At 42.9% G+C, this 25,088-nt stretch overlaps 1 protein-coding gene across 11 annotated transcripts in view; it reads right to left on the reverse strand.

The window, feature by feature from the left end:
* ADAMTS13 (ADAM metallopeptidase with thrombospondin type 1 motif 13) overlaps positions 1 to 9,271 on the reverse strand; it is a 36,548-nt gene extending 27,277 nt beyond the window's left edge. For 5 of the 11 annotated variants that reach the window (XR_013391455.1, XR_013391456.1, XM_028715206.2 and 2 more), the window contains exons 1-8: positions 9,088 to 9,271; positions 7,182 to 7,248; positions 6,468 to 6,751; positions 5,642 to 5,783; positions 4,922 to 5,061; positions 3,332 to 3,415; positions 1,509 to 1,633; positions 632 to 778 (exon numbers count right to left, since the gene is read on the reverse strand). Coding sequence is in view for 9 of the 11 variants with exons in the window: in XM_028715206.2 (XP_028571039.2) it covers positions 632 to 778; positions 1,509 to 1,633; positions 3,332 to 3,415; positions 4,922 to 5,061; positions 5,642 to 5,783; positions 6,468 to 6,751; positions 7,182 to 7,248; positions 9,088 to 9,162 (1,064 nt within the window). In the remaining 2 variants the exon portion in view is untranslated. The other 6 variants (XM_077922780.1, XM_028715202.2, XM_028715203.2 and 3 more) reach the window with 6 other exon arrangements.
* Between the last annotated feature and the right edge of the window lie 15,817 nt (positions 9,272 to 25,088).

Raw genomic sequence — 25,088 nt, forward strand, 5'->3', positions numbered from 1 at the left:
GGGATGATGGGAGTTGTAATCCAAAAACAGCTGGAGACCCAAGGTTGGGGAACACTGGTCTACGGGATATCTAACAATCCGGGATAGCAGCAGGAAGCAGCGGGAAATGGTGCTGAAATAAGGGAATTTCCCGCAAAAAAAGGGAAGGTTGACAGCTATGCCCAGAAATCACAGAAAAAATATCAGAGGCTGTATACAAACAAAGCACAAAGCAGTTTATTCCTTGCAGAGCTACATTTCCAGGCACCCTCAGCAAACAACAGCTCCCAAGATTCTTTGAGCAAAGTCATGTGTTTTAAATGTGTTTTGGATGCGCTTTAAATGTATGCCGGGGATTTGCCCTTAGCTCTGTATGTTCCCTCAAAACACAAGAGGACTTCCAGCCTTCATTACATATCTTTAGGCACCGGGCAAAAACATTTCTCTAAAACCAGGCCTTTGGCTGATTAAACATTCTATGGCCTTTTCAATGCATTTATGAAAGGGGGGGTTATTGATTTGTTTTTGATCATGCATTTTGTGTTTTCATTTGGTATTTTTAATGTTGTGAACTGCCCTGTGATCTTCGGATGAAGGGTTGTATACAAGTTCAATAAATAACAATGGTGAGATTAATTCCTTGCCCACTGACCTGTGACCGATCTCGTGGGCAATGGTAACTCCCAGACCAAATCCAGTGTCCTCGGTGATGATGCAGCTCCATGAACTGGAACAGGCCCCGCCCAGCTGAGTGACACCACGCACTTGCTTGTTTCCATCAGGTAATTCCAGGTCAAATCTAAAGCAAAACAGGTAAAGAGGAAGAACACTAGAACAATGGGGGGGAAGCTCCTCCAGAATGTGTTTTGTGGGAGTGCAAGTGCATACTGGAAAATTTAGGTGTGCACAATCAAAGTGGGATTAAAGAACTCTGTTGCCCTAGCGTAACAAATCTACTTTTAAACAAAGTTTGACTTTTTTGAAGTTAGGAAAGTGGGGGGGGGGGGATGCATTGAAAAGTGCAGCGTTAAGAAATGACTAATGGAAAGACATATAAACTTCCTGCAAGCAAATCAAGATGGATGTTCAATAAAGACAGGCATTGTCTAACCTCTGTGTAAGTTTTGTGCAAGCAGATCAGGGCAATTGCTCAGTAAATATGTTGTCTCGAGGAGCCCAGGCAGATGGAGAGATAGGAAACCAGTGGCTCTCCCCATGCTGTTGGACTACGATTCCCATTATCCCCTTTCCACTAGCTGTATTGGCTGGGGCTGATGGGACTTAAGAGTCTGGAGGGCCACAGTTTTTTCTGTCCCTGGACAAGGCTATCAAGAGCTGCTTTGCAGTCCCATGGGCATTGTAAGACCTACTGAACTGCTAAGTTCCAGCACTGGGTGCTCTCACACCATCCATGTAGGGACCATGTGCTCACGGGAGAGGTTCAGGCAAGCAAAACTTGGAACACACTGGGCCTATGGTCCACCTTCCATTACACATCACTCAAAGAAAGGAGAGAGAGCTTAATTTACCTGGTCACGTACAGAACTAGATCTGCATGGTGAGGATCCGAATCATTCTCAGGGTTGACTTTCCCAGCCCATTTGCAAATGCTGATGATTGAGGAAGTGATGTTGGTAGAGATGTTGATGCCTTCCTAGAGAGAGGGTGTTCACTGAGGCCACTTTATTCTCAGGGGTGCCCTTGTAAAACTCAGCAGGGAGGAGGATGGGCACAAATGAGAATTAGTTGTCTCTGGTTCTCAACGGCTATGGCTCTGCTTGTCATGGACTGGGGCTCCATCTACTGTTTGGGCTCCTTGCCTCCCCCTACCCATCCCAATGGCCAACAACCACCCAATTAGGGACGTCATTCGTGAGTTGGATTCATTTCATTTACCATTCACGAGTTATTGATCCTATCTTGGCCCACGGCCCACTTTAATATTGTAATGTAAGTGCTAGTTTGTTCCTGCGTGACGAGGGTTCTGGATCTGAGTGTACACAGATCCATATGAGCTTAATAGGCCAGGAGGTTCCCAGTAGGGCGCGCTACTGATAAAAGTCCCTAGAACCTGATGCATTTAGGAGACGGACTCACTGTGCGAGAGGTCCCTACGGAGGGTGTCATGCGTCAGGGTCAACTAAAACCTGGAGCTGACTAGGGCTGGGTGATACCTGCTTTTCAACATTGTGATGTATCACCAGCCAAACATTAATAATAATAATTTTTATTTATACCCCGCCCTCCCCAGCCAAGGCCGGGCTCAGAGCGGCTTACAAGCAATAATAAAAACAAGTTGAATGATTACAACTTAAAAACAAAATTAAAATACAACATTAAAATATTGAAACATTAAAATATTAAAATGTAGCCTCCTCGCAGGAGGAGAAGGAAAAGAAAAAAGAGAGGGAGGGAATCAAATTGGCGCCAAGCCAAAGGCCAGGCAAAACAACTCTGTCTTACAGGCCCTGCAGAAAGAAATCAGATCCTGCAGGGCCCTGGTCTCATGAGGCAGAGCGTTCCACATTGTGATATAGTGATATATATATAATGATGTCTGAAAATGAAGAGGAAGGAGGACTTCAAAGTGGTTTGAACTATCTCAGTACAGTAGTCAGCCAGCCCTCCACAGCCATTCCTCCTTTGTACCACATTGTAGTTTCTATCTGCACTGGCAGGACAGCATATACCGACAGTATCACCTCACCTCAGCACCTCTCATTGCCCCCAAGCAGACGCATTGGTTCCCTTCTAGTCTTCCTCACTGCTTCATGCTGCGCCTCATGGTGCCAGCGCTACAACCAGTCCCACAACCTCCATCTTTCGGGCAGCCGCTTGAGGGGAAATGGGCACCGCCGCTACCACCAAACCACCATGAAGGCCTAGGCCTGGAGGTGAGGAAGAGGAGCTAGCACTGCTCTTGCCGCTGCTCCCTGCGTGCTGCCTCCTCAGGGGCTCAAAGGACTCGGCCATGCCTCCGCTTCCCAGCGCCAAGTGTGAGGCAGAAAGGAGGAGGCAGCCCACTTGTTTGGCTGGAGAAGGGATGGCGCTGGCAGGCAAGCGCGCAGGTGGGCGAGCGAGTGAGTGACCACTCCTGTATCTATGGGGATGGCTGGGCAGTGGAGGGAGGGAGGGAGGAGGCCTCAGGTGGCCTTGCATGGCTCTCTGAGGAGAGCTGAGGACTGAGGAGGCCATGCATGAAACACTGGTGACACCTGCTGGCTTTCACAGTATATTGCCTTGCCTAAACTCGTGAATTTGTCACTGTGATGCAGGTTTCAAAACCATTTTCGGGTGATTAATCGATACATCGCCCATGCCTAGAGCCAACACGGTCTTCATTTATTTATACCTCAGGTTCAGTGAGGACAATCATTTGGACTAGGTGAACCCTGAACTGTGCTCCCAGTGACGCATCTCGAAGAAGCTCTGCTCCCTGTTGAGAAAAAGAAAGAAAGCTTAAGGCAAGGGTGGGGAACATGTGGCTCTCTTAGATATTGTAGGACTACAGCTCCCATCAGCCCCAGCATAGCCAACCATCACAGATGGAAGTTTTAATCTAACTTTACATGGAGGGCTACAAGTCCCTGGTTTAAGACAAAGCTATGAGCATATCAACAGCTGTAGATGAATCACAGTGCAGAACACAAGCCATTTCAACTTGTTCTGTGAAGCTTTGGAAGGAAAGGGCCACCTTTTAAACACTGTTTTTTTGCATTCTCTGTTGCAATAAATGTGAGAGCTAAAACAGTCTCAGAAACGCTGTTACATGCTCGGAAAAAGTCAGAAGCCCAAGGCAGTACAAGTTCCTCAACTATGTTTATTCAACATTTGTCAGTGACAACAGTTCACTCATAGGAACACAAGAACCAAACTGACTGGACGATAATAATGCCAAGCATGAACTGACCATTGACCGTTGACCGTTGACAGTTGACAGTTGAAAGGGCATGTGCTTACTTGCCATTAGAACGTTTGTCTACCAGCGCTTATATGATTGGTTAGAACGTGCCTTGTAACATAAAATGTGTTAAACCTAATACATAACAAACGCTTAACTGAATGGAACCTCCAGATCCAGGGGCAAACTATCTCTGGATTCCAGTTGCTGGGGGGAAAGGAGGAAGAGCAAAGGAGGAGGCTTGGCTTTTTGGAAGCCCATGGCTGGCCAACAATGGAAGTGAAAAAAAGGTAAAGGTAAAGGTACCCCTGCCCATACGGGCCAGTCTTGACAGACTCTAGGGTTGTGCGCCCATCTCACTCAAGAGGGGCCAGCGCTGTCCAGAGACACTTCCGGGTCACGTGGCCAGCGTGACAAAGCTGCATCTGGCGAGCCAGCGCAGCACACGGAACGCCGTTTACCTTCCCGCTAGTAAGTGGTCCCTATTTATCTACTTGCACCCGAGGGTGCTTTCGAACTGCTAGGTTGGCAGGCGCTGGGACTGAGCGACAGGAGCGCACCCCGCCGCGGGGATTCGAACCGCCGACCTTTCGATCGGCAAGTCCTAGGCGCTGAGGCTTTAACCCACAGCGCCACCCGCGTCCCATGGAAGTGAAACAGAGTGCTAAAATAAAACAAATGTTTGGTCTGATGAAGCAGGGGTTTTACTGTGGGTGGAGGGGAGGAAGCAAACCTCCAGCGCTATCAGGATGTTGGCAGAGTTTGCTAGATGTTATTGATGTATAGATATCATTGCGTTACTCCTATTTTTTGTGCTCTAGCTACTAGTGTGTTCATGCCCTGCTTGCAAACTTCTTGTTAGGGCATCAGGCTGGCCCTTGGGATCTGAGAATCCTGCTCTTAGATAAGCTTTTCGCCTGATCCAGCAGGACCTTTTAAAAAATTTTAGTGTAGCATCACATAAAAGATACAAACTGCCACAGGAAAAGAAGGGAGAGAGAGGAAAAAAAACCACCTGCATACAGCCAGAGAGCAACTCACAATGTTCACGTTGGTGAGGATGTACCTCTCGGTATCTTCTTTGTGGAAGTGAAAGACATCTGGGCCCACCACAACCAAAAGCTCCAAGTGTTTCACGTCCCCTTCAGCCCCTCTGCGGTATCGGGACGGGAACCTCCGCCCTGCAATAGCACACAGACTGAACCCCTCGAGAGCTTCTGCCAGCCAGTAAATAGTACTGAGCTATTTGGACCAGTGCTCAGAGCCGATATGAGGCTGCTTCCTTTGTTCTCCTAATATACACATTGTTTACACAGTTTTCTCTGATATAATCCAGTTAATAATAATAATAATAATAATAATAATAATAATAATAATAATAATAATTTATTATTTATACTCCCGCCCATCTGGCTGGGTTTCCCCTGCCACTCTGGGAGGCTTTCAGCAAAATATTAAAATACAATAATTCATCAAATATTAAAAGCTTCCCTAAACAGGGCTGCCTTCAGATCTATGGATGTCATTATCGCTAACGTATTTCATACATACTATATGTGATTTTAAAAGTGTTACTTGGCTGGAGACCTGCATTGCGAATTTCAGGGGGTGCCTGCATTTTGACTTGCATATTGTTTCAGAGGACAGGTAGGTTCACCTTTACTGTACTGAATTTCTTCCCCATTCCTACTCTGAACAACATAGACTGACACGCAGACCAGACCCCCTGGTTCTTGACAAGGCTCTGACAAAAATGCCTACCTGTCTGTGTTGTTTTGTTGTTCTGTTGGGTCCTTAAGATGATGTGAGGTTTGGGAAGGAGTGGGCCCATCAGCAGCCCTTGGTCTTGTCTTCTAACTGGCTTAATGTGAATTTTAGCACCATGGACAATGACAAATCCTTGCTACGGGGAGGTAAAAACATAAGAAAGTAAGAAGAATCTCCTTGACCAGGCCAAAGGCCCATCTAGTCCAGCATCCGCCTCTCACAGTGGCCTGCAGGAAACACTCTCCCTTAGGGCAGACTCTAGCAACTGGTATTCGGAAGTACTGTTGCCTCAGCTGTGGAGGCAGAGCCACTGAAAGCCTTATCCTCCGTGAGTTTCTCCAGTCCTCTTTTAAACCATCCAAATTGGTAGCCATCACTGCCTACTCTGGGAATGAGTTCCATAGTTTAACTATGTGATATGATTATTAAATTAAAATTATATTCTTCCCTAGCTGTCAAAGAAGTCCAGGCTGGCAAACCAAAAACCCACCCCAAAAAGTAATACATCTCAATTAACGACATTAAAAAAACATTGTAAAATATATAGAAACAATCACATATCCTCACAGTTAATAATTTCAAAGTTGCCAGAAACAGTATCTATCAGCCAGATGCATTTCACAAATGGAGAACCACCACCGAGAAGGCCCTGTCCCAGGTCAGCACCAACTTGGTAACCCCCAAAGGCAACATCACCAACAGGGCCTCCACTGCCAATCTTGGAGCTCAAGCTGATGTATTTAGATACTTTCAGAAATGTGACATTTGCCTGCCTCGTGGGGGATCTTTGCTTTCTAAAACATTCTGAGACTAAACTCACCAGCTGCCCTTCACAATATGTCATTCGGCCTTCTGCACCTGGAGGACTGAGGACCTGTCCCCCAGCAAAACAGTTGCCCCAGAAACGGCGTAGCAAACTGTTGGATGAGCTCAGCCTTCGGTTGCTCACGAAGGAAGTGGAAAAGAGGGCTTGGTCATCAGGGAATTTGAAGGCAAAGACTTCCCCTGAGGCTCTGAATGAGCAAAGTTGGGTTTTGCAAGATGTCCGTCCAGCATGGCCCTCTTCACAGGAGCAAGTCAGGTATACCACTTTGAACTCTGGCACTGTGGAAATTGGGAGTGGAAACACCTGGCATTAATAAAAGCAATAGATATTGATGAAGAATTCAAACAAGTGCAGTGATTCTTTAACCAGGTCTTTGGCTGACTGACATTCAAATGCTCTTTTACAATGTGTGTGTGTGTGAGGGGGGGTGCTATTTGGTTTTTGTTTCATTTTGATTGTGTATTTTGTTGTGATTTTATCCTGTGAACTGTCCTGAGACCCGTGTGTATAGGGTGGTATACAAATTTTAATAATCATACACACACACGCGCACACACACACACTCAGCGTCCCCTCTTCCCTCCAAACCCAGGTTACAAAGTTGGTAGCCAATAGAAGGCTTCCCCCCTGCAATTGCAGAGCAGACAACCTATTTGAACCCAGACTGGGCTTGCTAAATCAAAAGCAGGGTAGTAGTTAACTTCTTACCTTCAAAAATTGAATTGGTGCCAAAATATGAGGAAGTGTCATGAGTTTCCAAAGAATCCAGAAACGTCTGCAAGGGGCGAGAGGGCAGGGAGAGAGTCAGAAACTATGAATGTGTGGACCTGACTCTTGGCTTGATGGGATGCCCTTTGAAGAAGTGGAGTTGGATGATAGAGCAGCCCCTCCAATGCAGACAGGGAACCTGGGTACCATGAGGGGTAAACCAGAGGGGCCTTCTTCAGATGACAGCCTGCCTGATGAAACTGCAATACGGAGGGTCCCAATCTGAAATATACTCAGAGTCGCAAAGTGCTTTCATGCTCTTTATTCAGCTCATAGTGGTGAGGAGGAATGAATGAAAGTCCCCTCAAAGTATCTGCTTTATATACATTATTTACACAATGGGCTGCACATGATTGGCTAATTCTGGAATTCTACTGTAAGCCAATCAGGTTGTGGATTCACTTATATCTGGAGCATGATTGGGTGGTTCCTGCTGCATTGTTCCAGGACCAATCAGACTGCTGCATTCTGAATCCTATTGTTCTAGGACCAATCAGACTGCTGCAATTTGGATCCTATTGTTCTAGGACCAATCAGACTGCTGCCGTTTGGATCCTATTCAACTCAGTACATAACACAATCCCTACCCACCCTCCTAAGTTGGGTGTATTTGAGGGCCATTTTTAAAAGCAAGAAAGTGTAGTCACATATTTGGAATGAAAGATGTGTGTGTGCTGCTTAAGAGATGGCTAGTTTGTGTGTCATTGATTGTGATTTTAAAGCAGGACTTGGGAACCCATAGTTGTCAAGAGGATAGGGACTGGTCTGGCATGTCCCTATATTATCTGACAGTTGTCTCCTTAACGGCTACCTTTGTGAACAGGCCTTTGTGTAACTAAAGAGGTCAAATACAGGTACCGTGTTGACATAGAAACTAAATAGCCAGGACCCTTAACAAAAAAAATAGCCCAGCTCTAAAAGGAGCCAAGTGTCAGGAGCCTTTACCCCAAAAGGCACCCCTAACATTCTAAGTAAGCTTGTGTTGCTTGTAAAAGGTTTATTTAAACCCCCCCCCCCATAATCCCTTGCAAATCTTTTATATTTTTGGTGTATTTTTCTTTTTGTAAATCTACCAAAGAATAAAATCAAATAAAGATTAAGGTGTTTTTTTCCAGGAAGGTGGAAGGCGTGTGTGCTGTGTCCCATTGGTGAAGTGGTGATGGCACCCACCCTTCTTCTGATAGGAAATGCTGGGGGGTGGGGGGGTGGAATGGGGATTTGAGGAGGGTCACTTGGGAGGTGGGGAGAAATGTCCCTATTTTCATCTGAGGAGTATTGGAGAGCGTGCCAGAACCTCTGCTGACATTGGCTGTAAATAAAAACTGCAGTTGAAAGGACTTGTGCTTGAACTTTCTACTCCTCCCACCCTCTTGTTTTTTCCTTGTGTGCTGTGTGTGTTTTTAGATTGTGATACTTGAGGGCTGGGGCCATCTTAGTGTTTATCTTTGTAAGCTGCTCTGACAAGTCTGTTGTTAAAGAGGTCCAAGTGCCATAATAAATAAATTTTAAGTGTCTTGTTCAGAGACAACACTACAGCAATACATTCCCCCTTCACCCACTGCAATGATCTGGGCTTATATATTTTTTCAACCTAGTATCTGACTGAGTGCTTCTTTCCATGCATGAAACTAGCCACACAAAAACTGCTGACTAGATGGTGCCATTCATAGAGGTGCGGGAGCAGGGAGCAGGCTCAAAGCTGAGGAGGGCAAATTAATGGAGGTTTACCACTGAACTACCCCACAGTTTTATTTAAAGAGCTGGATCAACTCCATCAAGAATTTCTTTTGCAGGAGGAAACGAACTCTTTCCCTTGCAGTCCTGTTTTTCTAGAGGTCAAACTTACCCGTTGGGTTCTTGACAGCCAGCAAACTCCCAAGGGGAACACTGCACAAAATACCACCCAGGTATTTAGGGTCATGATGATACCAGCAGGATCTACAATGTACACCTCGGAGCAAGTGAGAAACTCTGGGCTTCCTTTTGGCCTTTTCGTGTCATGGAGCAGAATCAACAAACGGCAGAGAGTTTAAACAAGTGAGGTGGGGAATTTCAGGGGAAAGGGTATTTTTCTGCTGCAGCTGGGGGCTCTGCCAAAGGAGCTGAAGGGCGGAGGAAGGCTTGTGCAATGTTTGCACAGACTAGCCTCAGCCAAACAATCAGTGATGGAAATAGGAGCTTTGGGATGGGTTATTTTGAAAATGCACACACAGCAAAACAAGACAGAAAAGAGAAGCCCAGGAGTGCAGGGGGATGGAAGAGGCATTTGTTCTACTTTCAAGCAGATTCCCGGTTTGTGTCAACCAGGAATGGAAGGCTCTTGTCAATTTTGGTCATTTCAGTTTCTCATTTTTCCAATCTTTAATCAAGTTCTCCATATTTATGAAGCAGTTTGCAAACTTTTAAAACCCCTCACAAAAATTCTACAGCACTGTGGTGTCAATTTCTTGTATTAAAACACATATTTCTCTGCAGTTTTGACTAGTGTAAACATTTTTGCAAGCATTTTTTCCTAATGTTTCTGTGTTATTTTCACTAATACATTCATCTTTATGCACATTTCCCATCCACCCTTCTCCAGTGAGAGATGGTGAGGCTGGGGCTCCTCACCTTTGCAGTTCATCTACACAGGACTGAAAACTAATTTGAGGTAGCCTCAGTGAAAATTGAAACAGGGCAGTTTTTTATTCTGGATTAGATAACTCAGGACAATTTTGTCTCTCTGGTTTCATATATCATAGACTCCAGTTCTCCACACTGCTGGTAGAACCTATGAATTTGTTCTCAGACTTTGGGGGGGACATTACACCTTACTCCCCTCCCCCCGTATGCTGTGCTAGCAAGAAATACACACACACACACACACACACACGAAATTTATTTTTATCCTTCCAATCATTCTGAAACTATATATTAAGATGGGGAGACATTTAACAAAGCTGGGGTGAATAATGAAAAGAAAAGCTCTGTTAGGATACAAGAAAAGGGATTACCGGTAAATTCAGGAGACATGTGGGATGCATAAAATGAGACTGTGTGTGGACCCTAGGGCCAATGGTTGTCCACATTTCATTTACAGCTTTCAAGAGAACAGCCTGTACTTTGAGTTGGGCTCCGCAATTGAGGCATCAAAAATGTTCTTCTGAGTTGGCCTTTTGAAGGCTTCTAGGCCTAGTTCCTACAACAACTGATGAGGTGGTAAACTCTAGGCTCTACCATTTTGGATGGTAGTTGGGGCTCATGGGACAGAATACACTTCAATATTAAAAACAAAGCCCCAGTGTAGAAAACTGAGTGTTGAAAGAAGAGTTTTAGCCTAGTTTAAATAGGCTGGGAGGATAGGATTTTTTCCCCTTCCAATTTATCCTTTTCAAAAATGTAGGTTTTGCCCCTACAGTTATAGGGAATATGACCAACTGCTGTGTAAAGGGAGCCCGTGATAACAGTCGGGTACCACCAGGAAGAGTGAATTTATTTCTCTTTCTACCCCCTTCCTCCCTGAGTAGTTCTTATTCTACACTTCCATCTTACATGATGGCATCATAATAGTCTCCTTCCTCACAAGTTCCATGGTTGTCATAGAGATGGCAATAAATTATTTTGCATCATCATAATCATTCTGTTGAATCTTCCTGTTTTCAAGAACTCTGAGCAGTTCCTATTCTGCACTGGGATGCTAGGATATTAGATTGTGGGGTGTTAAGTTTCCATGCATGGAGCAGTCTGCACAATATTGCTCAAGTGTAAGGGGGATTCTGATGAACAGAACTCCCTATTCTAAGTGGAATGGGGAATTAATGAATATTCAACACTCCTGTACCTGTGTCTCCTTGGCTGCCTGGGATACCATGTGCACATATGAACTGGACTCTAAACAAGAAATGGTGTGACTATGTGAGGAAATGATGACGACCATATGTTTGGAACAGGAGTGGGAAACCTGATTTTAAGAAATTGTAGTAAATTAAATTAATTTGGTTTGATTTATAATAATTTGGAAAATATTTTTTTTAAAAAAAATGGTAAAAAGGTAGGACCTATTTTTATTGTATATTCCTCCTGAGGTAGTTAATGCTTCTTCCAGTCCATTATTCCTGTTCTTCTTTTTACATAGTACTATGCTATTTCAGTAATCAAAAAAATCTGAGGGGCTGCAAAATTCAGAAGATCCACTTGGAGGCTCCAAATATTAGCTTCAAAAGGTTACCAAAGTTTGCACATTTTATCCTTCTTGGGGAGGATAAACCTTATGCGATCAAGGCTTTAATCAGGTGTATTTGTGTGGCGGCAGTAAATAAAGGGAGAGTAGGTTTCTTCTGCTCTCTATTTATTTACTTCCCCAACACCTCCTGACACCAGAGTTCTGCTTAAGCCCATGCAACAGCAGGAAGCCCTTTCTGCCTCACCTCCCCCTCTCCCATGTTGCTGAGACTTGCTTGGCAGCCACCACTATTCCAATGAAAAAAGTAAACTGGTGTTATTTACAGAGTTAAAAATAAATAAACTTGTCTTGTTTTCTAAGCCTCTTTCCTCTCTTCTCCCCTCCTGTGTGTGTGTTTCTGTGCCCACTCCTCTCTTTTAGGGAACGTTCCATCACCTTACCTTTGATATTTATGCTATTCATTAGTTCTACAGCTTTTATTTTAGATAAAAGCTGCTAATTTAAGAATTATGTGTCCATTCGCCTCTACATAGCTCCGTGCCTATTTCAGACTTGCTGTTATAGCGGTATAGCATGATGTTTAGCTGATGAAATATCACAATGTTGAAAAGCAGACATCTCCCATCCCTGGATGGAGTACATTTCCTTTATCACCTATGTTTATGTAGGATGCTCGTTTCAGTCTGTCAATCTTCCTGCCTTTTCAAGTATCTGTACCTCATTTGTGACATAATATATTACATGCAGGACTTGCTTTTGTTTTAGGTATGTTCCTCCAGAGGTTCTTAACTGTTTCCAGTCCATCATTCCAGTTCTGCTTTATACATAGTGCTATGCTATTTCAGTCAGCCAAAAATCTGAGGTGTTCCAAAATTCAGAAGATCCACTTGGGGGTGCCAAATATTGGCCTTCCAGAGGCACCCTTTTTAGGAAAGATTTCAAAGTGCATCCATGGAGGGCGGTGCTAGGTACTTGCTTGCCCAGGTTTGGGCAGGACAGAAGGGCTCTAGGACACTGCCAGAGCCTTGGACTTCCCTACGCAGAACCAGAGCGCTGCTCAGGTCGCTCAGCCAAGGTGGCACAAAATTGAGAAGATCCATATTGTCTGCCTTTGGAAGGGTGGCACAAGGGTTCTGGGGTGCTGCCACTATCCCACTAAACCTTATGAGATTGCAGTGGGGGGGAGGTAAATAAATGTAGAGTGGAATTCCTCTATTTATTTACTTCCCTAAACTGGGGTTATGTAAAAAAAAAAAAAAAACTTGTCCCAGTTGTTTATTATTATTTTTTTACATTGAATTTTTATTCATATTTGCACATATATACAGAAAAAACATAAACAAAAAATCCACCACATACCTTATACAAATTATATCCACTTCACCAATCATAAATAAAATACATAACTGAGTTAGTCTCAACCAAGCCTTGGACTTCCCTCCTCTCCTTTGGTAAGTATCGAATAAATTATATAATCGCATACTTTTTAACTCTTTTACATAGGCCTTTCCCGCTGTTAGAGTTATTTCAACCCCGCCAGTGTCACCTGAGATTTAGATTCCATATACATTAAATATTTCTTCCAATTATCATGAAATTTCTGTTCGTCTTGGTCCCTTAATCTTCCTGATATTCTATCAAGCTCCGCATAATTTATCATTTTAACCTGCCAGTCACTTATATTGGGTATTACTTCTGATTTCCAATTTTGTGCTAACATAATTTTTGCAGCTGTTGTAGCATATAGAAACAAGATCTTGTCTTCTTTTTTAATTTCTTTACCGACCATTCCTAACAAAAAAGCTTCTGGCTTTTTGGGAAATGTATATTTCAAGATTTTTTTAAGTTCATTATAAACCAATTCCCAAAAGCCTCTCACTTTGCAACACGACCACCACATATGGTAGAGGTCACCTTCTGCCTCTCTACATTTCCAGCATCTTTTATCCTTCAATTTATAAATCTTCGCTAATTTCACTGGTGTGTGATACCACCTGTAGATCATTTTCCACAGGTTTTCCTTTAGTGCCGTGCATGCCGTAAATCTCATATTCTTGTTCCATAGTTCCAGCCACCTCTCAAAATCAATGTTATATCCAATGTCTATCGCCCACTTAGTCATGGCCTCCTTCACCTCCCCATCTTTTGTATACCATCTTTTGTTTTGTTCTTACCTTCTATAACTTCTACATTAAATTTAGATTTTTTATCTTCAAATCCTACTTTCTTTTTGTCCTCTTTTAGCAGGTCATTTACTTGGTGGTATTGTAACCACCCTGTAAATAAATTTTTGATCTCTTCATATGGTCTAAGTTTAATCCCTTGATCTGTCTTCCAAGTTAGTTCTTCATAGGTGGCATTCTTCCCTTCCATGTTTATTTTTTTTTATAGTTAACACCTCTATTGGTGAAATCCACCAAGGTGTCTTCCTTTCCAATATATTTTTATTTCTTTCCCATACTTGGAATAGTGGTCCCCTAAAAATATGATTTAGAAAGCCTCTATGAACTTTCACCTTTTCGTACCACAGGTACGAGTGCCACCCGTACCTGTTATCGAAACCTTCCAAGTCCAAGATGTCCCTATTTTCCAATCTTATCCAATCCTTCAGCCACAATAAACACGCCGCTTCATAATATAAACTTAGATCCGGTAGAGAGAATCCCCCTCTTTCTTTTTTGTCCACCAATATTTTCATTTTTATTCGTGGTCTTTTGCCTTGCCAGATGTATCTCGCTAAGGCCCTTTGCCACTCTTTACACTGCTTTAGACCTTTTAGTACCGGAATGGTTTGGAACAAAAATAACATTCTGGGGAGAACGTTCATTTTGATAACCGCTATCCTCCCCAGAAAAGATAACCTCAATCTCTCCCAGATTTCAATATCTTTCTTAATATTCTTCCAAGTGACTTCATAATTATCCTTATATAGGTTAATATTTTTCGCTGATATCCACACTCCAAGGTATTTCACTTTCTTTGCTGTCATAATTCCTGTCTTTTGTTCTAGTTCTACAATATCTTCCTTAGTTAGATTTTTAGTCAACATTTTAGTCTTATTTTTATTAATCTTGAGGCCTGACACCGCTCCAAACACTTCAAATTTTTGCAAGGCTTCTTTCATACTATTTTTCGGGTCTTCTAGAGTTAATACAATATCATCCGCGAAAGCTTTTATCTTATGTTCTTTAGTCCCTACCTTAATCCCTTTCACTTCCGCTGCCTCTCTCAGTCTCTTAGTAAGTACTTCAAGTACTGTTATAAATAACAGAGGAGACAGGGGGCAGCCTTGTCTAGTCCCTTTAGATATGTCAAAAAATTCTGATGTCGAGTTATTTATTATTAGCTTAGCTTTTTGTTCATTATAGATAGCTTCTATACCTTTTCTAAATCTTTCACCCAGCCCCATCATTTTTAGATTTTCTGTCAGGAAGCACCAGGAAACGTTATCGAAGGCCTTTTCGGCATCAATGAAAATCAAAGCGGCTTGTTTGTCTATTCTGGTTTCCAAATATTCAATGATATCTATCACATTTCTTACGTTGTCCTTCAATTGTCTCCCTGGAAGGAAGCCCGTTTGATCTTTATGGATTCTGTTATTTAATACTTTTTTAAATCTTTCTGCCATTACATCCGCAAACAGTTTATAATCGTTATTTAATAATGAAATCGGCCTATAGTTTTTCACCTCTAATACATCCACATCTTTTTTAGGAATTAATGTAATATAGGCTTCCTTCCAGGTGTTCGGGGTCTTCCGTTCTTTTAAAGTATTGTTCATCACTTCACATAGGGTTGGGCTTATTTGATCACTTAATACTTTATAATATTTAGCTGACAGACCATCTGGCCCCGGCGCTTTACCAATTTTCATCTTTGATATTGCCTTCCTTACCTCCTCCTCTGTAATCAGCTGATTTAGTAATTCTTTTTCTTCGGTTGATATCTGTTGTAAATGATGTTCTTTCAGATAGCGTTCTATATCATAGCCTGTCTCCTTACCTCTTCTATATAAATCCTTATAGTATTTCTGAAACAACCTTTTTATTTCATTTGGGTCTTCCACTATCTTGTCTCCATCCCTTATCCTACAGATCATATTTTGTTTTTTCCTTTCTCTTAGTTGCCAGGCCAAATATTTCCCTATTTTATTAGCAGATTCAAAACTCTTCTGTTTCAACATTTTAACTTTCCACTCAATCTCCTGGTTTACTATCATAGAAAATTGGGCTTGTAATAACTTTATATTTTGTTTTATAATCTCATCACCTGGCTTAATAGTTAATTGTCTTTCATTCTCCATTAACTGTACTAAAATCTCCTCCTTTTTCTCTTTGTCTTTTCTTTGATGGCTGTTTTTCTGAATTAGAAAGCCCCTCATGACGGCTTTCCCTGCGTCCCAAACCGTTTCTAAAGCTGTCCCTTTATTTAAATTCCACTTGAAGTTCTCTTCAATTGTTTCTTTTGCCTTAATCACTATCTTTTGATCATTAAATAGAGATTCGTTCATTCTCCATCTAAGTACTCTAGCCTCTTTACCCTTTAACTCTAAATATACTGGGTTATGATCAGATATATTCTGTGGGAGAATTTCAGATTTGATTAAGTTCTGTATCAATTCCTTGTCCCAGTTGTTTAAGCCTCTTTCCTCCCTTCTCCCCTCATGTTTGTTAGGGAATATTCTCTCATCTTACCTTTGATATCTATGCTGCAAATCATTCTACAGATTTTTTTTTTGTTTTTAGGGAAATGGTGATAATATTCAATTTTCATGTACTGTAATATAAAATAACAGTTGTAACAATATTTAAAGGGTAAGAAAACATTACAAGTTTTAGTCCCCTCAGTAGTAGCAGTTGCCAGCACAGGACCCTGTTCACATTTACATAGATCCATCGGGGGCGGTATTTAAGTAGGGACTTGGGGAACAGCTGAATTCCCTTACCTTTTTTATTAATTTTTTTTTTGTCTGGGAGGACTAGAATGGATATACACCCAATGCTTGATCATTCAGATCATTGTCTGCTTGAATTTATTAACCACATCTTACTTTTAGGTACTGGGCAGGGAAGGTGGCAATCCGACTAGGGCTGCAATAAACAAACAAAATGTTTCATGGTGAGTTCCTCCACTTTATTCTAGAAAAAATGCTCTGGTTCTATCCTTATTTCAGACATGCTGTTGTATTGGTATATCGCAATGTTTAGGTAGTGACATATCACAATGTTGAAAAGCAGACATCGCCCAGCCTCGTTGTATCACCATTTTAGGAAAGATTACAAAGTGCATCCATTTTGTGTAGCCTTTGGAAGGGCGGCGCTAGGGCTCTGGAATGCCAGAGCCCTGGCACCACCTTCCCAAAGCCGGAAATATAGTACTTGCTTGTGCAGCATTGCGGAGGAGGGAGCTGCTCAAGAACACTGCAGTTTCCTTCCCAGAGCCAGAGTTGTGGCAGTATCCCTGGCAATTTTTCTGCCCAGGGCACCCAGACTCTACCTTTGGAAGGGTGGCAAAAGGGCTCTGGGATGCTGCCAGAGCCCCTGACACCAAGTAAACCTCATGAGATTGCAGCTTTGCACTTGTGTGGAGTGGGGGTGGGGAGAGAATAGATAAATAGAGGGTGGGATTCCTCTGCATTCTATTTATTTACTTCCCAAAACTTGGGTTATTTTCAAAAAAATTAACCTACCTCAGTTGTTTGAGGCTCTTTCCTCCCTTCTCCCCTTCTTTGGGGGCATGTGTCTCTGTGTCTCCTTCCTGGCTGTTAGGGAACCTTCTTGAATCTTAGCTTTGATACCTATGGTACTAATAAGTTTTACAGGTTAAATTTTAGAGAAGAGATGATAATTTTAGGATTATCTGCAGTATAAGATAACAGTTGTAACAATATACTAAAGGTAAGAATTTTTTATATATAAAGGTTAGACCCCTATGCAGTAGCAGTTGCCAACAGATCACCCCGTTTGCCTCTACATAGTTCCATCCTTATTTCAGACATGGTGTTATATTGGTGGTATATAGTGATGTTAATTAGTGACATATCATGCTGTTCAAAAGTAAACATCGCACTGCTCTTTTCCGTTCTGACCTATGCTTATGTAAGATGCTCATTTCAGTCTGTCAATACATTGCGTATAGAACCTGCTTTTGTTGTAGGATATATTCCTCTGGAGGTACTTTACACTATTTTCAGTCAGTTTTTACATAGTGCTAGGCTATTGCAGTCATTCCAAAATGTGAGGTGATGAAAAATTCAGAAGATCCAATTAGGGGCGCCAAAAATATTGGACATGCACAGGCTGCCATTTTTGGAATGATTACAAAGTGCATCTATTTTGTGCGGCTGTGGGAGGCCGGCACTAGGGCTTTGGGAGGCGCCGCAGCCCTGGCACTGCTTTCCTGAAGCCAGAATTTAGTAAGGACTTGCCCACACAAAAGTGAGAAGATGCATACTTGAGAAGATCTACTTGGGGGCACCAAATATTGGCCTCCCAGAGGGTGCCATGTTAGGAAAGATTACAAAGTGTATTCATTTTGTATAGCTTTTGGGAGGGTGGTGCTAGGGTGGCCCCGCCTTCCCAAAACGGGAAGTCTAGTACTTGTTTCTGCAGCATTGCGGAGAAGAGAGGTGCACTGCCAGAGCCCTGCAGTTTCCTTCCCAGAACCAGATCAGTGCCTGCAGTGCCTGCAGCCTTTTCTGCCTCCCCTCCCAAAAGCCTGGCATGTTACTGTGGCTCACATGGCAGCCTCCACTACTCTGGTAAAAAAATAAACTGGAGTAATTTAATGCTGAGTTTAAAACAATAAAAATAAATCTTGCTCTGTTTAAGCCTTTTTCCTCCTGTTGCCCCACAAACAATCTGCGTCTCCCTCATCTCTGTTAGGGAACTTTCTGTCACCTTACCTTTCACATCTATGCTGCTGATTTCTTCTACAGCTTTTTTTTAAAAGGTATTATTTTAAAAATTATTGGTAATATAAAATCACAGTTGTAACAATTTCTTAAGTGTAAGTTAAAATGAATAAGTTTTAGACCCCTAAGTAGTATGAGTTGCTGGCATGTAACCCTGTTCGTTCTACATATCTCCGTTCATATTTCAGACACAGACATGGTGCTGTATTGGTATATATTGCGATGACATATCACAATGTTGAAAAGCAAGACATCGCTCAGCCCTCCTTGCAAAATTGAGAAGATCCTCTTGGGGGCGCCAAATTGGCCGCCATTTTAGGAAAGATTAAAAACTGGGTCCATTTTGTGTGGCTGTTGGAAGAGGGCGGCGCTTGAGGTGCTTCTAAGGGCCTGGCACCGCCATATTGAAGCCGGAAGCCTATTAAGGGCTTGCCCACACAAAGGTGAGAAGATGCATACTTGAGAATATCCACTTGGGGGCGCCAAATCCTAGCTTCCCACAGGCCGCAGCCATATTAGGAAAGATTACAAGGTGCATCCATTTTGTGTGGCTGTTGGAATGCGATGCTAGGGCTCTTGGAGGCTGCTGCAGCCCTGGCACTGCCTTCCTGAAGCTGGAAGTCTAGTAACTGCTTGTCCAGTTTTGAGAAGAAATGAAGGGCTCTAGGAGGTTGCCAGAGCCCTGCAGTTTCCTTCCCAGAGCCAGACTGCAGCCTGTAGTTTTTATGCAAAAGGCACCCTGCCAAGGTGACACAAAATTTGGTTGGCTCTTGCAAGAGGAGGAAGCCTTTTCTGCCTCCCCCCCCCAAGCCTGGCATGTTACTGTGGCGTGCATGGCAGCCTCCACTACTCTGATGGAAAAATAAACGGGGGTTGTTTAATTTGGGGTTTAAACCTCTTTCCTCCCTTTGCCCCCCCCCCCAATCTGTCTCCTTCATCTCTGTTAGGGAACATTCTCTCATCTTATCTTTGACAACTGTGCTGCTGATTTCTTCCACAGATTTTATTTTAGAGAAAAGGTGCAGATTTAAGAAATATTGGTAATATGAAATCACAGTTGTAATAATTTCTTAAGTGTAAGTAAAAATAAATACGTTTTAGACCCCTGACTAATATGAGTTGCCGGCACGTAACTCTGTTCGTTCTACATATCTCCGTTCATATTTCAGATATGGACATGGTGCTGTATTGGTATATATTGCGATGACATATCACAATGTTGAAAAGCAAGACATCGCTCAGCCCTCCTTGCAAAATTGAGAAGATCCTCTTGGGGGCGCCAAATTGGCCGCCATTTTAGGAAAGATTAAAAACTGGGTCCATTTTGTGTGGCTGTTGGAAGAGGGCGGCGCTTGAGGTGCTTCTAAGGGCCTGGCACTGCCATATTGAAGCCGGAAGCCTATTAAGGGCTTGCCCACACAAAGGTGGGAAGATGCATAATTGAGAATATCCACTTGGGGCGGCAAAGCTTCCCATAGACTGCAGCCATTTTAAGAAAGATTACAAAGTGCAACCATTTTGTGTGGCTGTTGGAATGCGATGCTAGGGCTCTTGGAGGCTGCTGCAGCCCTGGCACTGCCTTCCTGAAGCTGGAAGTCTAGTAACTGCTTGCCCAGTTTTGGGAAGCAGGGAAGGGCTCTAGGGTACTGCCAGAGCCCTCCAGTTTTCTTCCCAGAGCCAAATCGGAGCCTGCAGTTTTTAAGCAAGAGTCACCCTGCCTAGGTGGCACAAAATTTGGTGCTGTTGCATGAGCAGGAAGCCTTTTCTGCCTCCCCTCCCCCAAGCCTGGCATGTTACTGTGGCTCGCTTGGCAGCCTCCACTACTCTGGTATTTAATGCTGAGTTTAAAACAATAAAAATAATTCTTGCCCTATTTAAGCCTCTTTCTTCCTGTTGCCCCCCCCCCCCATCTGTGTCTCCCTTATCTCTGTTAGCGAATTTTCTCTCACCTTACCTTTGACATCTACGCTGATAATTTCTTCTACAGCTTTTATTTTAGAGAGAATGTATTATTTTAAAAATTATTGGTAATATAAAATCACAGTTGTAACAATTTCTTAAGCGTAATTTAAAATGAATAAGTTTTAGACCCCTAAGTAGTATGAGTTGCCGGCACGTAACTCTGTTTGTCTCTACATATCTCCGTTCATATTTCAGACACAGACATGGTGCTGTATTGGTATATATTGCGATGACATATCACAATGTTGAAAAGCAAGATATCGCTCAGCCCTCCTTGCAAAATTGAGAAGATCCTCTTGGGGGCGCCAAATTGGCCGCCATTTTAGGAAAGATTACAAAGTGCATCCATTTTGTGTGGCTGTTGGAAGAGGGCGGCGCTTGAGGTGCTTCCAAGGGCCTGGCACCACCATACTGAAGCCGGAAGCCTATTAAGGGCTTGCCCACACAAACGTGAGAAGATGCATACTTGAGAAGATCTACTTGGGGCGGCAAAGCTTCCCATAGACTGCAGCCATTTTAGGAAAGATTACAAAGTGCATCCATTTTGTGTGGCTGTTGGAGGGCGGTGCTAGAGCCCTGGCACCACCTCCCGAAAGTGGAAAGTCCAGTAAGTGCTTGCCTAGCTGTGGGAAGGAGGGAAGGGCTCTAGGGTGCTGCCAGAGCCCTGGAGTTCCCTTCCAAGAGCCAGAGCAGTATGGGCAGTTTTTCTGCACAGGGTGCCCAGCTGAGGTGGCACAAAATTTTAAGGATCCTTTTTATCTGCCCTTGGAAGGGCAACACAAGGACTCTGGGAAACTGCCAGAGCCCGAACAGCATCTTCCCACAGCTGAGTAAAACAAATGCGATTGCAGCTTTGCTGTAGTGCAGAGCTTTCCAAACTGTGTGTCGCAATGCGTAAGTGTGTCCTGCCACCCAAACACTCGCTCCCCTTTTTCCTGGGGGGTGGAAAGGGATTCATTTAACCTGTAGTTTGCTACTGTGTCTCAAAATGATGTATGTCTAAAAAGTGTGTCCCAGACATGAAAACTTTGGAAATCTCTGTGTGTTTGTGTGTGTGTGCGCGCGCTCTATTTATTTACTTCCCTAAACTGGGGTTATTTCAAAAAATAACCCTTGCCTGGTTTTTTAAGCCTCATTCCTCACTTGTCCCCTTCCTTCTGTGTGTCTCCCTTGTGCCTCTTAGGAAATATTCTCCCAGTTTAACTTTGATATCCAGGCTACTAATTACTTACACAGGTTTGATTTTAGAGAAAAAGTCTGAATTTTAAAATTATCTGTACCATAAAATAAAGGTTGTAACAATATGTTAAAGGTAAGTACGATTTTATGAATTTTAGATCCCTAAGTAATAGCAGTTCCCAGCACATCATCCCTTCCATTCACCTCTGCATAGTCCCATCCTTATTTTAACCAGTGTTTAGTCGTGTCCGACTCTTCGTGACCCCATGGACCAGAGCACGCCAGGCACTCCTGTCTTCCACTGCCTCCCGCAATTTGGTCAAACCCATGTTGGTAGCTTCGAGAACACTGTGCAACCATCTCATCCTCTGCCGTCCCCTTCTCCTTGTGCCCTCAATCTTTCCCAATATCAGGGTCTTTTCCAGGGAGTCTTCTCATGAGGTGGCCAAAGTATTAGAGCCTCAGTTTCAGGATCTGTCCTTCCAGTGAGCACTCAGGGCTGATTTCCTTAAGAATGGATAGGTTTGATCTTCTTGCAGTCCGTGGGCAGTGTGTTGCATCAGTATATTGCCATGTTTAACTAGTGACATATCATTATGTTGAAATCGCTCAGCCCTAGTTGCAAAATTAGGAAGTTCCACTTGGGGGCAGCGATTTCAGGAAAGATTCTGGGATGCTGCCAAAGTCCTGGCACTGCCTTCCTGAAGCTGGAAGCCTTGTAAGGGCTTGCCCACACAAAGGTGAGAAGATCCACTTGAGGGTGCCAAATATTGGCCTCCCAGAGGCTGCCACTCATATAGGACCTGTTACACGTAGGACCTGCATTCGTTGTAGGGTATATTCCTCTGGAGGTACTTTTACATAGTGCTATGCTATAGCAGTTATTCAAGATCTGAGGTGCTGCAAAATTTAGAAGATCCACTTGGGGGCACCAAAAATATTGGTCTAACATAGCCCGCCATTTTAGGAAAGATTACAAAGTGCGTCCATTTTGTGTGGCTGTTGGAGGGTGGCACAGAGCCATGCACCGCCTTTCCAAAGTCGGAAGTCTATAAAGTTATTGCCCATCTTTGGGGAGGAGTGAACGGCTCTAGGACCCTGCCAGAGCTGACACAGAAAACCTCACACATACACTATGTAAATGAATTAAAGTTTACTACCTTCTTCTTTCCCCCTCCCAATCTATCTCTCCACCCCTCCTCCCGCACCTTATAATTGTATTTATTCTGAATAAATATTGCATGCACCTCAACTAACAAAACAAAACAAAACAAAACACGAGGGGGAGGACACACTACTGTACTAGGCTCCGAAATTATTCATGGAAGTGTTCAAAATGATGAGTTTAAATCTCACACCTCCAAACTTATTACAATGCCTTTCAACTAATCCATTTGATTCACAAACCAAAGGGCAAATATAGAAATTTCAGATCCGGTATAAAAATCATATCATTGTGGGATGACTTTGTGGTCCAGGAGACCATTGAAATCAGTTTCTGCATAAATTAGGGAATCCTCATTAAAACTTCTGCTTAGGTGGCGCTATACACTGGTCATGCTATCCGGAATATTGAAGGAAGCTGATCCTAATTTTCGGAGGGGTTGCACAGTCAAAGCTACATATTTCCATATGTGGTGGTTTTGTGACATCACCAAACCTTTTCGGGGTTGTGTCTTCAAAGAAATAGCTTGTTACATAACAAAACAATTAAATCAACCAATCTCGTTTATTGGCATAGAAAAAGTGCATCATATACATGGATCAGAACACAATACAGTTAACGAAACATAGTAGAAGATAGTTTAGGACAAACCTGTCCAGACATTGTGAGGTTCATAGCATCACTCAAAAATATTTCCACTTTATCCACAATCTACAATTGTTCAGCAGATACGACACCCTGGAAGAATCAGTGCAATAAATCCCCTCCTTCAATAAGGGGCCCAAATACTTATCATATATTTTTGCACAGAATGGGAAATAAAACAAAACGTGTGTGATGGATTCGACCTGTTTTGTGCCGAAAGGGCAGTATTGTATCTTTCAGAGTAGGGGTTTTTCTAAAATCTACCTTGCAAAACTGCAGCTAGTAAGACGTTGAATCTTGCGAGGGAAATTGTAAAGCTGGTGTAAATATGGCATGTCCTGGCCCAAATGAGGGTGGAATTATAGATAACAAAACAATTGAAATGTCTCCTGCACTAGCACTACTTGGGCTTATGATCCCACCCGCTCAAGACTACCCTAATACAGTGGTACCTAAGGTTAAGAACTTAATTCATTCTGGAGGACCGTTCTTAACCTGAAACTGTTCTTAACCTGAAGCACCACTTTAGCTAATGGGGCCTCCTGCCGCCATACCACCGCCATGCAATTTCTGTTCTCATCCTGAAGCAAAGTTCTTAAACCAAGGTACTATTTCTGGGCTAGCGGAGTCTGTAACCTGAAGCGTCTGTAACCTGAAGCGTATGTAACCCGAGGTACCACCGTAATTAGCCATTATGTTGACAGCTGGCTATATGGAGATAGCCAGATGTTGGAAAACTGGTGTTGGGATGAACACTGATTCTTGGTGTACCAGAGTATGGTTAATAATAATAATAATAATAATAATAATAATAATAATAATAGGACATGCCCATTTGGCTGGGTTTCCCCAGCCACTCTGGGAGGCTTCCAGGAGGATATAAAAGCATAATAAATCATCAAATAAAAAAACTTCCCAATACAGGACTGCTTTCAGAGGACTTCTAAAAATTGTGTAGTTCTTTATCTCCTTTACATCTGAAGGGAGGGCATTCCACAGGGAGGGTGCTACCGCTGAGAAGGCCCTTTGCCAGGTTCCCTGTAACTTCACTTCCCACAGTGAGGAAACCGCCAGAAGACCCTAGGAGGACCTCAGTGTCCGGGATGAATGATGGGGCTGGAAACGCTCCTTCAGTCACATTGGCAGAGAAACAACATGTCAGGGCCAAGTGGCAAACACAATCCCTATTCCTTTCATAACATAGGGCAAATGTTTATTGAACACATATCTTGTTCTGACTGTGGCAGGAATCCACCCAACACTCATGGGAAAATGTGGCATGATTTTTTTGGAGCAATCAAATGCAACTTTATTACATAGCATGACAAAAGTCTGTAATTTTATCAGGACAAGTTATTTGTTGTTTACTGTTGGAAATTGTTTTCTCAAAATGTATCTTCTGTACCATGAAAAACAAATGAAAACATTATTTAAAAGAAAGAAAGAAATCTAACTGTGAAATGTAAAGAAAAAGGCTTAGAGAAAACTCAGTCAAGTTAATTCACAGATGGCAGATGGCATCTAAACACCCTTAAGACATTTACATAGACAAAACATATTTGCCAGCATACTGGAGAGATGCAGAGCAACTGGTACAACATTCCCTATAAGGTGGACATTATGGGGAGGAATATTCACTGAAGCCTCCTGCCAACCTAGCAGTTTGAAAGCACGTCAAAGTGCAAGTCGATAAATAGGTACCATTCCCGCGGGAAGGTAAACGGCATTTCCGTGCACTGCTCTGGTTCACCAGAAGCGGCTTAGTCATGCTGGCCACATGACCCGGAAGCTGTACGCCGGCTCCCAAGGCCAGTAAAGCGA

The sequence above is a fragment of the Podarcis muralis genome, chromosome Z, assembly GCF_964188315.1.
Source record: "Podarcis muralis chromosome Z, rPodMur119.hap1.1, whole genome shotgun sequence".
Taxonomy (NCBI): Eukaryota; Metazoa; Chordata; class Lepidosauria; order Squamata; family Lacertidae; genus Podarcis; species Podarcis muralis.